Genomic DNA, 14,431 nt, shown 5'->3' on the forward strand with positions numbered 1-14,431 from the left:
ATTGTCCAGCATGGCCATTGAATGAAATGGCCTTCTCCATGAATGGAGCAGCTGAGGAGTAGAGATAGAAATAGAGACAGAGAGAGATGGCCTCTCCTCAGGAGAGAAAATGGCAGAGAGTTTGCTACTCTAAATTTAAACTAGTCTGTCTTCCTTGATGTACTCTATGTCCGTGAACAATGGGATGTAGTAGTTCAAGGTTGTACTGACCGAAGTTCCCTCAGTTTAGCACTGATCAGCTCCCATTCCAGCCCATACTTCATTCCTGCATGTAAGTATTGCTTCCTATTTTAAACAAACAAGAAAGGAACGATAAACAGGTGATTAAGTCGTAAACTGCCTTTGTAAAACTACCTTCCAGTCCAGGTTTTCTTCCTGGTGGGAGGAGCTCATATAATGTAATGATATTTGGAGCTTATACAGACTAAAACAATGCCTCTGACACGTTCACAGAGTTTCACACCCACTCTCGTCAATTCTCCCCCCTTCCATCATAGATGATTAGAGCATTTAACAGAAAAATATCAACGGTCACATTGCTAAAATGTTGGAGAGTAACAATGGCCTATTTTAAAAAAGCTGCTTTTTAAGTCACCAAGTCATTCCTTAAATGACATTATCAATTCAGTTATCAATTATGTCATTCAATTATCACTATGTTAAATATAACTAATACACAACAAAGTTAAGCAACGACAAAAGACTGTAACAAATGAATGTTTCAGATAACAATTGCATTTGCGTAATCCTTAACTCAGTTGATTTCTCTTCTGCATATTTTTATTTGTGGTCATATTTTAATTACCATAACACTATGTCTTGAACAGGATATTCTGATTTTATAGCTATGTAGCACATTGCATCTTGCAATATGCTGCCATAACAGTGCAGTATTTTAACATATACTGTCTTTTCTCCATGTGTTGTTTTTACTTATTTTGTTGTTTCCTTTTTGTGCACCATATTTGCACTGCAAGCATTTATTACTGATGGATGAAATTTAGTCCCTTGGTTTCTAATTATTATCTTTCTTTTGAGTTTTTAGGTCAAAGCTTGCAATCATTCCACAAGATCCTTTCCTGTTTAGTGGAACCATTCGGGAAAACCTGGACCCATGGGGTCATCATTCTGATGCCGAGCTATTCAGTGTACTTGAACAATGCCATCTAATAAATGTCGTTACAAGAATGGGTTAGTAAAGTAAAAAGCTGAGATTCCTTGAGCTAAAATCTAAAATTCATTTACGATCTTTGCCCTCTTTCATTTGTTATAATGGTATTTCATATTTTATGACCTTTCGTTTGTTTTTTTCTTAGATTTTTCTCACCCGGTTAGGATTGTTGATAATGGGGATTTTCACTATTGTATTGCTTTTTGCTTCAGCATTTATTTGTCATTAGAATTTGCAATGCTCTGTGATGCTACACAGTGTTTACTTGCATGAGCGTCTTTTTGTTTGTAACTACTCCCATACTTGTAGGTGGGCTTTGTGCAGAAGTGGGAGAGAGAGGAAAGACTCTGTCTGTTGGGCAACGACAGTTGGTATGCTTGGCTCGAGCATTGCTGACACAAGCTAAGGTGAGAATGCCAGTCAAAGAAAGAAAATTGTTCCATTTTAGAATGGTGGTTTTGCTTTTTTCATACTTTTATTTTATTTAGTTTAGTTCTTCCACTGCCTTTTAAGAATTAATCCACCAAAACAATATATTCAAATGTTTGACATTTACTGAAAATCTTTTTCCCCCTTCAATGTACTTTTTTGTTTCTGTACTATTCCAAAATGATCACATTTTTGTGATTTGTTGTTATAATGTATGTTATATAATATTACATTTTATAAATAAATAAAATATCCTTGTATTATTTAAGAGTAACCTAAATATTAATGCTGTCTAAGATTAGAATTCAAATACCAAAAAAGCTACCTCCTTTGACAGTGCAATGACAAAATGCAAATAAATTTATTACGCATTGCCATGCTACTTGTACATTGAAAAAATAGTCGTGGATGCATCTCTTCTTATGAGATTTTTGAATATTAGAGAAGGAAAAATAAAGATTTTCTTCATATTGATTTACAATTTAATTGAGAGTCTGCCATTTGAACTTAAGTGTATTATTAATTGACTTCAGAGCAAAACTTGAATTGTGAAGATTTTGTTTGTTGAATCCAAAGTCCGTTTGGTAAATTGTTGACTTATTGCCTGGTTTTCCAGTCTGATATTTGTCTGTGAAATCACCAGTCACCATCTGTGAACCCACAATTTTTGGGTTACAAGGATGAATTTATCAGCACCTCCTGGCTGAATTCCCAATCAGCCTCTACCTTGCGTGCAGCACTGCCAATGGCTACACCAAGCAAAGGGTTGCCACGAGGTACAGAATATGGTGCAGATACAGCTATTCATGTTATAACAAGCTGCTTTCCAAGTATTTTACTTATATATAGTTAGGAAATAATTGCATCCAGTTTATCTTGTGCATTAGTTCCAGAACTTTACTTCTTAATACCAGATCATGTACGTTCTGATGGATATGAATTTAATGTCAGCTAGCCTTTCCATCCAACCAGGTCTGCCATTAGAAAACCTTACATAACTTGTTGCATTATAGATAGTAATGGAAAAAGCAGTTTTTCAATGTAAGGTGGGCTAAGTGTTACGTTTCTTGCTAAGTAGTTATTTTTGTTGCATTTTTTAACATACATATAACAAGTTTTGATAACCAAGCTATATGTCATATAGATATTGTGGGAGAACCGAAATTATATAAACCTTTTTTTTATCTTAGATTTTATGCATTGATGAAGCCACAGCCAGTGTGGACCAGAAAACAGACAAAATTCTTCAGAATACCATACGGGAGAAATTCAAAGAGAAAACAGTTCTTACAATTGCTCACAGGTAAAGTGGACAATGCCAGAATCTGACATTTGTTTTTATGTTACAGCTTTGATCTGAAACCAGAGCAATGTATTTATGTTCAAATAATACATAAACATGTAAAAATAACACAATTCCAGAAAAAGCCATGGAAAAGAATGACAATTGAAAGAACATGTGTTTATACAAGTTTTATAATAGAAATTGTTAGTTTACTCTGTTTTGTTTCACATTAGAAAATAAAGCCTTATTCTAAGGTTCACATTTTACGTATAGTGTATAGTGCTGCTAGACATACATTGATTATCATTTTTGTACAATAATGTGAACAATTTATAAAAAAAAAAACTGCCTCAAAACAGAACAGGAAGTAATATTTGTTTCATGTATGCCTCATGAAAATTCTTATGTGCAACATTACTGAAAGTCATTAGCAATCTGTTTCTTCAATTCCTTTAGATTACCTGCAATAGCTGACTGCTGTTACTGATGTAGCTCATTTTCACAGAAGCTTTACTGTACTGTACAAGGCAGAGCAGATGTACAGTGCATCCAGAAAGTATTCACAGTGCATCACTTTTTCCACATTTTGTTATGTTGCAGCCTTATTCCAAAATGGATTAAATTCATTTTTTTCCTCAGAATTCTACACACAACACCCCATAATGACAATGTGAAAAAATTTTATTTGAGGTTTTTGCAAATTTATTAAAAATAAAAAAACTGAGAAATCCCATGTACATAAGTATTCACAGCCTTTGCTCAATACTTTGTCGATGCACCTTTGGCAGCAATTCCAGCCTCAAGTCTTTTTGAATATGATGCCACAAGCTTGGCACACCTATCCTTGGCCAGTTTCGCCCATTCCTCTTTGCAGCACCTCTCAAGCTCCATCAGGTTGGATGGGAAGCGTCGGTGCACAGCCATTTTAAGATCTCTCCAGAGATATTCAATCGGATTCATGTCTGGGTTCTGGCTGGGCCACTCAAGGACATTCACAGAGTTGTCCTGAAGCCACTCCTTTGATATCTTGGCTGTGTGCTGAGGGTCGTTGTCCTGCTGAAAGATGAACCGTTGCCCTAGTCTGAGGTCAAGAGTGCGCTGGAGCAGGTTTTCATCCACGACGTCTCTGTACATTACTACTGTCATCTTTCCCTTTATCCTGACTAGTCTCCCAGTCCCTGCCGCTGAAAAACATCCCCACAGCATGATGCTGCCACCGTCATGCTTCACTCTAGGGATGGTATTGGGCCTGGTGATGAGCGGTGCCTAGTTTCCTCCAAACGTGACGCCTGGCATTCATACCAAAGAGTTCAATCTTTGTCTAATCAGACCAGAGAATTTTCTTTCTAATGGTCTGAGAGTCCTTCAGGTGCCTTTTGGCAAACTCCAGGCAGGCTGCCATGTGCCTTTTACTAAAGAGTGGCTTCCGTCTGGCCACTCTACCATACAGGCCTGATTGGTAGATTGCTGCAGAGATGGTTGTCCTTCTGGAAGTTCTCCTCTCTCCACAGAGGACCTCTGGAGCTCTGACAGAGTGACCATCGGGTTCTTGGTCACCTCCTTGACTAAGGCCCTTCTCCCCCAATCGCTCAGTTTAGATGGCTGGCCAGCTCTAGGAATGGTCCTGGTGGTTTCAAACTTCTTCCACTTACAGATGTTGGAGGCCACTGTGCTCATTGGAACCTTCAAAGCAGCAGAAATATTTCTGTAACCTTCCCCAGATTTGTGCCTCGAGACAATCCTGTCTCGGAGGTCTACAGACAATTCCTTTGACTTCATGCTTGGTTTGTGTTCTGACATGAACTGTCAACTGTGGGACCTTATATAGACAGGTGTGTGCCTTTCCAAATCATGTCCAGTCAACTGAATTTACCACAAGTGGACTCCAGTTAAGCTGCAGAAACATCTCAAGGATGATCAGGGGAAACAGGATGGACCTGAGCTCAATTTTGAGCTTCATGGCAAAGGCTGTGAATACTTACGTACATGTGCTTTCTCAATTTTTTTATTTTTAATAAATTTGCAAAAATCTTAAGTAAACGTTTTTCACGTTGTCATTATGGGGTGTTGTGTGTAGAATTCTGAGGAAAAAAATGAATTTAATCCATTTTGGAATAAGGCTGTAACATAACAAAATGTGGAAAAAGTGATGCGCTGTGAATACTTTCTGGATGCACTGTATGTCATGTCATGCAGCTATCCTTGTGATATGGTATTGGAAGTTCTGCACAGGGCTAACAAAGACAAAAACAAAGACAAAAAAAGTACATTATGAAACATTTGCACCATAAAATATCATAGAACATTAGAAAACTTCTGATGACAACAAGCCATTTAGTCTGACAAGCTTGTCCATCTTTGAAAATACCATCAAGTTCAGATTTATATGTCTATGAAGTCCTACACTTTACCACACTACTTTATAATTTATCCCATGGTTCTTTGTGTGAAGAAAAACCTATAATATTTGTATGCCCTTAAGTTTCCAACTGTGTCTCCAAGTTCTTGGTAAAGATTTTTTTTAATAACAGTCTGGGGCTACTCCACTAATTTCTTTCATATTTTTAAACACTTCAATAATGTCACTCTTAATTTCTGTTTACTTAAATCTTTATTTAGACCCAGCAATTCTGCAACTAGAGCTTGTTTTACAACAGTAAACATGAACCTGAATACATGGTTCTTTTTGTAGTGATTTCCAATTTTCTGTATGTAGACAAGGAAAAACTGTATCTTAAAACAGCATTCATCTTTTTATTATGCTTTAATCTTTAATCACATACCTTGTTTTTTTTTTAGAAATAAGATCAAAATAAAGTATTTGTGTTCTTATTAACAAGGGATCTAAAGTAAGCAAAGAGTTTTATTCATAGAAATTACCAAACTCAGATTTTGGATTGTACCCTACATTTTATCCACTGCCATACGTAATTTAAAGGAAAATCTTATCAACAAGCCATCAATGAATATTTCTTTTTGTATGAAATTAAAGTAGAGATTCTACTCTTGATGTTAATGTGTGGTAGGCAGTGCCACCTACTGGCTGAGGTGCTGGACTATAAACCACAAATGTATTAGTTAGATTCCCTCCATGCAGACTAAGCAGCTCACTTAGTTAATTCTTTTGTAAACAGTTCCTCAGCATTTATACAATTGTATACCATAATTATTTTAATGTATATCTTGAGGTTTGTTTATACTCACTTTTCTTACATGTCTAATGACAAGGCAGATTTTATCTATCCATCTACAATATAGTGCCTTTTCTATCTATCTATCTATCTATCTATCTATCTCTTTAAAGTCTAGCACACTAAGTTTGTATTATACAGGGCAGTGTGAAATTAAAGCAACTATTTAGCACTGCAAATAGGTCCATTTTTGAGCCTATGCAGTATCTTTCTTTTGATGTGAAACAGGAGCCCACCTTCTTTTTTAAACTTGGTGTGAAACAAGAGTCTTACCTGGCATAGCAATAAAAACACATCTAGAGTATTAATCTGTAGAGTAGTCTTCAGTTCCTTACATTGTTTGCAAGTGTTAAGAGGGTGCTACAAATGCAGAAATGGTCCTTTTGTGTTAAAGCTAATTTCCATATACTGTATATTAGTTGAGAGGAACACTATACAGTTACCTAGAAACAGATGATAATAAAGCTTTGCTTTACATTAACTGGTAAAGAAGAGATTTGTATGTTTATAGCTGGCAATGAATGTTTGCCTTTTTGTATCTCGCTGCTGCTGCATTGGGCAGTATGGTGCTGCAATGGTTTGAACTGCTGCCTCACAGCTTCAGGAGAAAGGGCGTAAAATTAATCTGGGCCTTGTTATTGTCTGTGTTGTTTGCATTTTCTCCCAGAGCAAGGTGGCTTAGGTTAACTTAAATTGGTCAGGTGATATTGAGTGTGGATGTGCCCTGCCTTGCAGTGTTAGGTTGGCTTCTACCTAGTACCCATTCTTTGTAAGACAAGCTGACTTTAGTTCAAATGGATATTGCAATGCTAGAGTAGTTTACATCAGTCATGAATACTTTGTGCCCCTTCTCAGTAGCTTGCACAGAAGATCTGTTCAGAGCTACGTGCAATAGATAAGTTTACTTTGAAGTCCATAAATGTTCACTACAATCTTTCTATGAAGTGCAGTGAAGATTAGCGCTTGTTTTTTTTGCAACCATGATATTTCCTTAATGTCTAGCAAAGAATGGTTACTAGAATTTATAAAAGTAAAACTGGGTTGTGTATAAATCAGTCACAAGTTAACCTAAAATGCATATATTTAGAATGACTGAGCAATCCAGTGCAACAAGTGCCACAAGAAATTTTTTAAAGCCGATCCCTGCCTTGCAGACTGCCAGGATTTCCTGCTGACTATTCCACTTGTGGCCACCAGGGGGTGGGGGGGAACCAGCTTCCCAATCCCAACACAAACAGACCCAAGGCATAATTCCAGCACACACAAAGGCTTTTTATTTGGGACATTTTTCAAGCAAGAGTTTCCCACAGCAATAAGCACAGTCACAACAAGTACAATAATAAGACACTCGGCACTTCTCTTCGTTTCTTCCGCCTTCACTCCTCCTCTGGCAAGTGTTGTCCTCTCCCTCCCAACTCTGGCTCTTCAAATGAAGTGAGGTGGTCCCTTTTATGCTGCACCTGGGAGCACTTCAGCTGTCCCATCCACATTATCATGAAGTACTCCCCAGTGTGGTGGAAGCCATAAGTAGGGCTCTGCTTCTCTCCCTGGCAGCACTCACAGAACCCAACATAGCTGTGCCAAAGTCCAACTCCCATGGAGCCCTGTGGGAATCTGAGACACTGCTGTAATCCAGGGGGGCTGTTCCCCTGTTCCCCTGGTCTTTCCCTCACGATGGTCCCCCAGCCCTCTGTCAGTGAAGATAAAAAGTGCAGACTCCTCAAAAAGATAATGGTGTTAGGGAATGAACCCAGGTCTCGGTAGCTATGAGGCAGCAGTGCTAATCACTGCAATATTGCATCACCCAGTATTACGTGCAGTATTCCTTAATATTTTATATTAGTTTTATGTTTGTTTATTCTTTATTGTGTTAATTTAATTAGACCTAAATCCAACACAAAATGCCACACATACAGAGAAATGTGACATAAAGTCATTACTTTACAGACATTTGCCTTCTTTGAAAGTTTGTACTGTTGATATGAATGGCAAGCTGAAAACAGTTAAACTCTGGATTAAGTTCAGGCATTAATAGGTGGTATATCACAGAGTCAAAGCACGAGTCTTAATTTCTGTGTTTTTGCTTTCTAGGCTTAACACTATTATGGATTATGATAAGGTTCTAGTGATGCATTTGGGGAAAGTGGTGGAATTTGATTCTCCGGCAGCCCTATGCCAAGAAGAGACTTCCTTTTTTTATAAACTTGTTCACAGCAAGACAGGGTAAGATCAAGCCACGGAGTTCAAGAGAGCTAGAAGTTGGCACTCAAATGCTGAATATTCATAGCAAACTAACCAGTGTTTTAAAAATGTTAAAGCTGGATGTTCTTGTACTGAAAATCTTTCAACTATGTACTACATGCCTCATCATGTAATATTACAAATCTGATATCAGAGGATTTGGTGTGTGAACAGGTGTCATGCTATCCATTGTTAATTGCGTCACTTTTCAGCAGTAAGAAGAAGAAGAAGCATGTACATTGTAATAATCTACGTTTTGCCAAAGTTCTTCATTATTTTCTTTATATTTTCATTTATTATTTAGTAATAAATTATTTCGCTGTGCTGTAGAGCCAGTATGGGGGTTTATAGACTTGCAGGTTAGATATTTCAGTTTTTCCAGTTGTATGTGCACAATACTGTATATCCTTAGTGTTTATTTACAGTATATGATGCATTTTTGCATGAAGTGTAACTAATTAATAATTCTTGAGGTAAGCATTCAGAATTAGAATTACAAATGGAATGCTCTAGAAGATTAACAAAAGGGTATCAATTTAAATCATTGACTTTGAGGCACGTGACAGATGTCTTCAACATCTCTCTACTATAATAAAAAAATCTTGGGATGAGACATGACTTTTGGAAGAGACTTTTTGGAAGGAAGTCCCGTAAGACGGAGACTTTTACCATGAGATTCTTTTAAGTTACGACATACTTACAACCTTTGGAAGCAAGTAACACGAGATGAAGACTTTTGCAATGAGATTCTTTCAAGACACGCCCTACTTACAACTATTTTCAAACAAGACCATGGTCATCAGGTGCATTCTGGCACTTAACCTGGACAGACACCAATCCATTAAAGGGCTTACTTATGAACACACACACACACTTACGAAGATCTAGTTTAGAATCACCCATTCATCTAAATATGGCAGTGAGAAACGATGCAGTCAAACAAATTAACGTGAAAATTGTTGATCGGTTACATGGCAAATTGATTAAATGTGTATCAATAGACAACGCTGAAGTAGTTGGTGGTGATTGTGTGGAATGTTATTGCGTAATTTATGTATGAGTGATGAACTATGCAATAGAACAAGATTAGTTGTATTAAAAATTGGTTGAACAATTCTAACATGTAAAATTTTAACAGGTGACAAGAAAGGTAATGTACAGTACATAGTACATATTCCACGAGTAACATGAGACACAAAAGGAGATCTTGATATGCCATTCGTATTAAAACGTTTACAGTTTCCTGTTAGAATAACTTTTGTTATGACAATTAACAAATCACAGGGACAAACATTCGAAAAAGTCAGTTTATTTATTAGAGAGAAAGAAACGATATTCAGTCACGGGCAAGTTATACGTTGCGATGTCACAATATAAATCCAAACACGGAATCAAAATTCAATGCAATCTTGAAGAAAAGTTCATTCCAAACATTGCTTTAACTGAAGTTTTACAGTAAAAGTGAAAATAATACATATGTAACAATTCCCATGAAAATAACAATCTCTTTAAATTGTATATCCAGTAAACCAAACCTGGGAGTTGGCAAGCGAAACGAGCAGGGGGCGGGAGCCCCCTAGTTTATTAAAAAAGTAAAAAAAATCTCAGCTTGCAAGATGACATGTATGAAGCATTTGCCCTTGTGTGAGCACTCTTCTATAATCCAGTTATGAGACACTCTTGGAAATAAAGTGAAGGATTTTAGGAAATTTAAAGGGGTGGACAAATTTGTGGAAAAAATGCAAAATGACACAACGTGGCATATGATACAAAAAAGATGACAATTTAAGCACTTCAGGAGCAGTAAGTAGATTCTTAAGACTAAAAAAAAGCACATGGTGTTCATAATTTAAGCATATTAAGGGAGTTTTAACTAAATGGTCAGTTAAAGGGCCTAAATTATTAAACTATGTACAAAAAAAAGTTGTTAAATTTTTGAAAGATGTAAATGTGATTAACCCTGTAAGGGGTTTTCTGTGAATTTAAATGAGAGCTACATAATGAGTAACTTAATGAAGTTGTTACTGATTTAGCCCTGCTGAATCTTTTGCAGAAATAGTTGGTCAACCATTAGACACACACATACATATGTACACATCATTTAGGTATATCTATATCTCTCTATATAGACATCTCTCTCTCTATCTCATCTATCAATATATATGATGTACAGCTTAATAGGTGCAGGCTTTTTTCCTCTCATCCCTGAGGCAGACATGCCGTTTTTCATTAAGTTGTTCTTATTGTTCATTACCTACCATACAAAGCTTCATAGTCTGGGTGGACAAACGCTAAACGTAAGTTTTACTCCATTACTGAACCTGCTTACTCAAATACATGGTCTTGGTAGGGACTGAGCCCAGTAACATATGTTGCAGGGAAGGAGCCAGGAATGGTTAAAGCACCTGGCCATCCCAGGGTAAATTGATATATGCATCCATACACATTCACACACACGCTTTTTATACTGAACAGTTCATCCAACATTCATGTTTTTGGCATGTAGAAAGAAAACCGAGGTACTCTGAAAGAAGATCTTGCAGATTAAGAGTGATTAAGCCAAAGCTTTGTAGGCGTGACGCAGTATTATACAAACCACGTGCAGCGAGTAATGAGCTATGTTTAGACCTTCAGAGTTGATGTGTTTTTTGCTTCTATTACTAAAATTGCATAATTTAATATCTTACGTTGGATAGACTTGATAGCTATTTGGTCGGAGAGGGTGCTAATAAAAGCATAGTGAATTATACAGTAAGTAGCATATTATTTTGCTGACAGGAGACGTTCCATTGCTTGCTTAAGTAGCAGAAATGCTATTTAGTATTTATCCATAATTTCTTTAATCTGTACCAATTTGTTTAATGATAAACTGACAGTAAGATAAAGTAGAATATTATTAATGAACTTGTTTTTATTTATTTATGTTTTAAAGTGGACCACTCTAGCAACTGATATTGATCATATTGTATATCCAGTTTCCTCTTGAAACTTCCAAAGCACTTTGAGGAAGTGTCCTCTCACAAAAGACACTATAAAAATTTTTCATCACCTTTTGCTGTGTACTGTAAAACATCAAGATTGTTTTTGGTTTATTTATGGATTTAATGTGATGAAGTTGAATGCTTTTTTTATTGGCTTGAAAGAAATATCAACCTTAAAAAATTCATCTGTACTACAGTATACTATTTATTTTAATACTGACCTTTACAGAAACTGTATTTTTTATCACAAGTCTTGATACCTTTTGAAAAGTGTATTATCAAATGTAATCTGAAATGTTTACAACAGGGCAAGAACAGTAAACTTTAGAGCTCTGACTATTGAAATAGATTTTTTTATTTATAACATTTGTGTTATATGAGATGTCCTGTCTAACTAGAAGTACATCATATTTATGTGACATTATTATGGATTTCTTTGTGTTATTTTTCAATTTTTGTTGTATCAGAATTTCTTTCTTGATCAAAAATTAAAACCGACTGTAACATTTACCTCAGAATGCTCAGCTTGCATAGTGTGCTTTCCTTTGAGGCTATTTATTTATTTTGAAGCATGTGAAAAAGGGGTAATTACACCTACAATGCAGCTTAAATCTTAGATTCTATACAGGATGCTATTTTTTAATTAGTGCATGTTATGAAACTGACATCTTTTGTGGGGAGTCTGAGCCTTCCCCAGTAACATAAGCTACAATGTAGGAATCAATCCATCACAAGGCATACAAATGCTGTACTAACTCAGAGGGAGACAGTAAGGAATTTTATTGAAAAGGACCAGGGACCTCATGTATAAACAGTGCGTATGCACAAAAATGTTGCATAAGCCCGTTTACACACTCAAGCGCGATGTATTAAACCTAAACTTGGCGTAAAGCCACATACATTTTCACGGTAGCTCCAACACTGGCGTACGCAAGTTCTCCGCTCGATTTTGCAAACTGGTGGCACCCAGCGTCAAAGCAGTGCTACTGTTCCAGTGTGGTTTCCCTTTCTTTTTTAGATCCACATCCCTGACACGGCTTTATAAATACAGTGGAACCTCGGTTCACGAACGTCTTGGAACACGTACAAATCGGTTTATGACCAAAAAGTTTGCCAAACTTTTGCATCTGTTCACGACCACACACTCGGTATACGAACAAGCCAGTTTCACTTTCAGTTTGTACGTGTTCAGTCTCTCCCTGTGCATTTCCTGTGCAGCGAGCAAGAGAGAGAGAGTGAGAGAGCACGACACACACACACAGGCAGCGCGAGAGAGAGACACACACACAGGCAGCGCGAGAGAGAGAGACACACACACACACAGGCAGCGCGAGAGAGAGACACACACACACACAGGCAGCGCGAGAGAGAGAGACATACACACACACAGGCAGCGCGAGAGAGAGAGAGACACACACACACACAGGCAGCGCGAGAGAGAGAGACACACACACACACAGGCAGCGCGAGAGAGAGAGACACACACACACACAAGCAGCCCGAGAGAGAGAGCTGGACGCATAAGGTAGAGAAGGCAGTTAAAGAATGCACTGGGCTTGATTTTATTTTCACTTCTGTTTACAGCGATCGGTTCATAGCGTGCATGGTTGCAATGTTACTTTTCTTGGTGGTTTATTAAATTACGGATTTTTACAAATGTTCATTTTTTTCCCTGTGCTTAAAACTCATTAAAAAAAAGTGTTTTTAGCCAGTGGTTGGTAGCGCTATAGCGCGAACTATTTCACTGTTAGTTTTCTCTGTTGTTCAAGGTTTTCTCAGTGTTATTCAATGTTTTTCAAAGTCAAAAAGTCAAAGTGAATTTTTTTGTCATCTCAACCATGTACAAGTATACAGATGGACGAAATTACGAAGCTCAGGGTCCACAGTGTAACAACATGACGTGCAAATAATAATTTAAAAATAGATTTAAAATTTAAATTAAAATTAAAATTTAAGTTAAAATTAAAACACAAACAAGACAAGACATTGCGAAAAGACAAGACAAAGACAAAGAAGTAGCAGCAATATTGATGTGTAAGATATGTAATAAATAAATAATAAATAATAGATATAGATAATACAGAAATTATCAGTGTATGATAATAGTTGTTTAAGAAATGTGTAAACAATGACAAGTCAGAATGTTTCACAGCAGAAGGATAACAAGAGTGTCAAAATACTTAAAGGTCATTGGGAGATTTTCAGTTCTTTTCTACATGCACACTCGTCTTTGCAGGACAGTGGCCAGAATGTATAAAAGTTCTGTTTTTAGAGGTGGTTGAGGCCATGTGGAAGGTCCCAGGGAGCAGCCTGGTGTTAAGGAGTCTAACAGCTTGGGGGTAAAAACTCTCCTGCAGCCTGGCAGATCTGGCTTTGATGCTGCAGTATCTTCTCTTGGATGGCAGAAGTGTGAAAAGTCCATGTGAGGGGTGTAAGGGGTCCTGCACAATGCTGCAGGCCTTGCGTACACTGCGTTTGTAAAATATGTCCTGTAGTGAAGGGAGAGGCACCCCAATAATGTTTTCTGCTGTCTTCACTATCCTTTGCAGGCGCTTGCGGTCTGATATGTTGCAGTTGCCATACCAGACAGTGATACAGCTGGTAAGAACACTCTCAATGGTGCCTCTTAGAACATGGTGAGGATGGAAGGGGGAGGACTTGCTCACTTCAGTCGCCTCAGGAAATGTAGTCTCTGCTGGGCTTTCTTGTTTAGTGATGAGGTGTTATGTGTCCACGTAAGTTCCTCAGTTATGTGCACACCGAGGAACTTGGTACTCCTAACAGTCTTCACATCTAAACCGTTGATGCTGAGTGGGATGTGGGCAGGACGTGATTTTCTGAAGTCCACAATTATCTCTTTTGTCTTGTCGACATTGAGAGATAGATTGTTGTCTTCACACCATGCTTGACAGCTGTTCCACCTCATCCCTGTATGCTGTTTCATCATCCCTGCTTATCAATCCCAGCACTGTTGTATCATCCGCAAACTTGATGATGTGGTTGGTGTTGTGCGTGGCTGTGCAGTCCTGAGTCAGCAGGGTGAAGAGCAGTGGACTAAGCACACAGCCCTGCGGTGCTCCAGTGCTCAGTGTGATGATGCTGGAAGTGTTGCAGCCCATCCGAACTGACTGGG

The 14,431-nt window shown here is 37.6% G+C and overlaps 1 protein-coding gene across 1 annotated transcript in view; it reads left to right on the forward strand.

Moving 5' to 3' along the window:
• The window catches only part of abcc10 (ATP-binding cassette, sub-family C (CFTR/MRP), member 10), a 55,860-nt gene extending 44,045 nt beyond the window's left edge, over positions 1 to 11,815 (forward strand). The window contains exons 19-22 of the mRNA XM_028820162.2: positions 1,046 to 1,191; positions 1,481 to 1,578; positions 2,791 to 2,903; positions 8,168 to 11,815. Coding sequence (XP_028675995.1) covers positions 1,046 to 1,191; positions 1,481 to 1,578; positions 2,791 to 2,903; positions 8,168 to 8,303 — 493 coding nt within the window. The 3' untranslated portion in view covers positions 8,304 to 11,815. The remainder of the gene's footprint in view (positions 1 to 1,045; positions 1,192 to 1,480; positions 1,579 to 2,790; positions 2,904 to 8,167) is intronic.
• Positions 11,816 to 14,431: the final 2,616 nt, after the last annotated feature.

The sequence above is a fragment of the Erpetoichthys calabaricus genome, chromosome 15, assembly GCF_900747795.2.
Source record: "Erpetoichthys calabaricus chromosome 15, fErpCal1.3, whole genome shotgun sequence".
In the NCBI taxonomy this organism is placed as follows: Eukaryota; Metazoa; Chordata; class Cladistia; order Polypteriformes; family Polypteridae; genus Erpetoichthys; species Erpetoichthys calabaricus.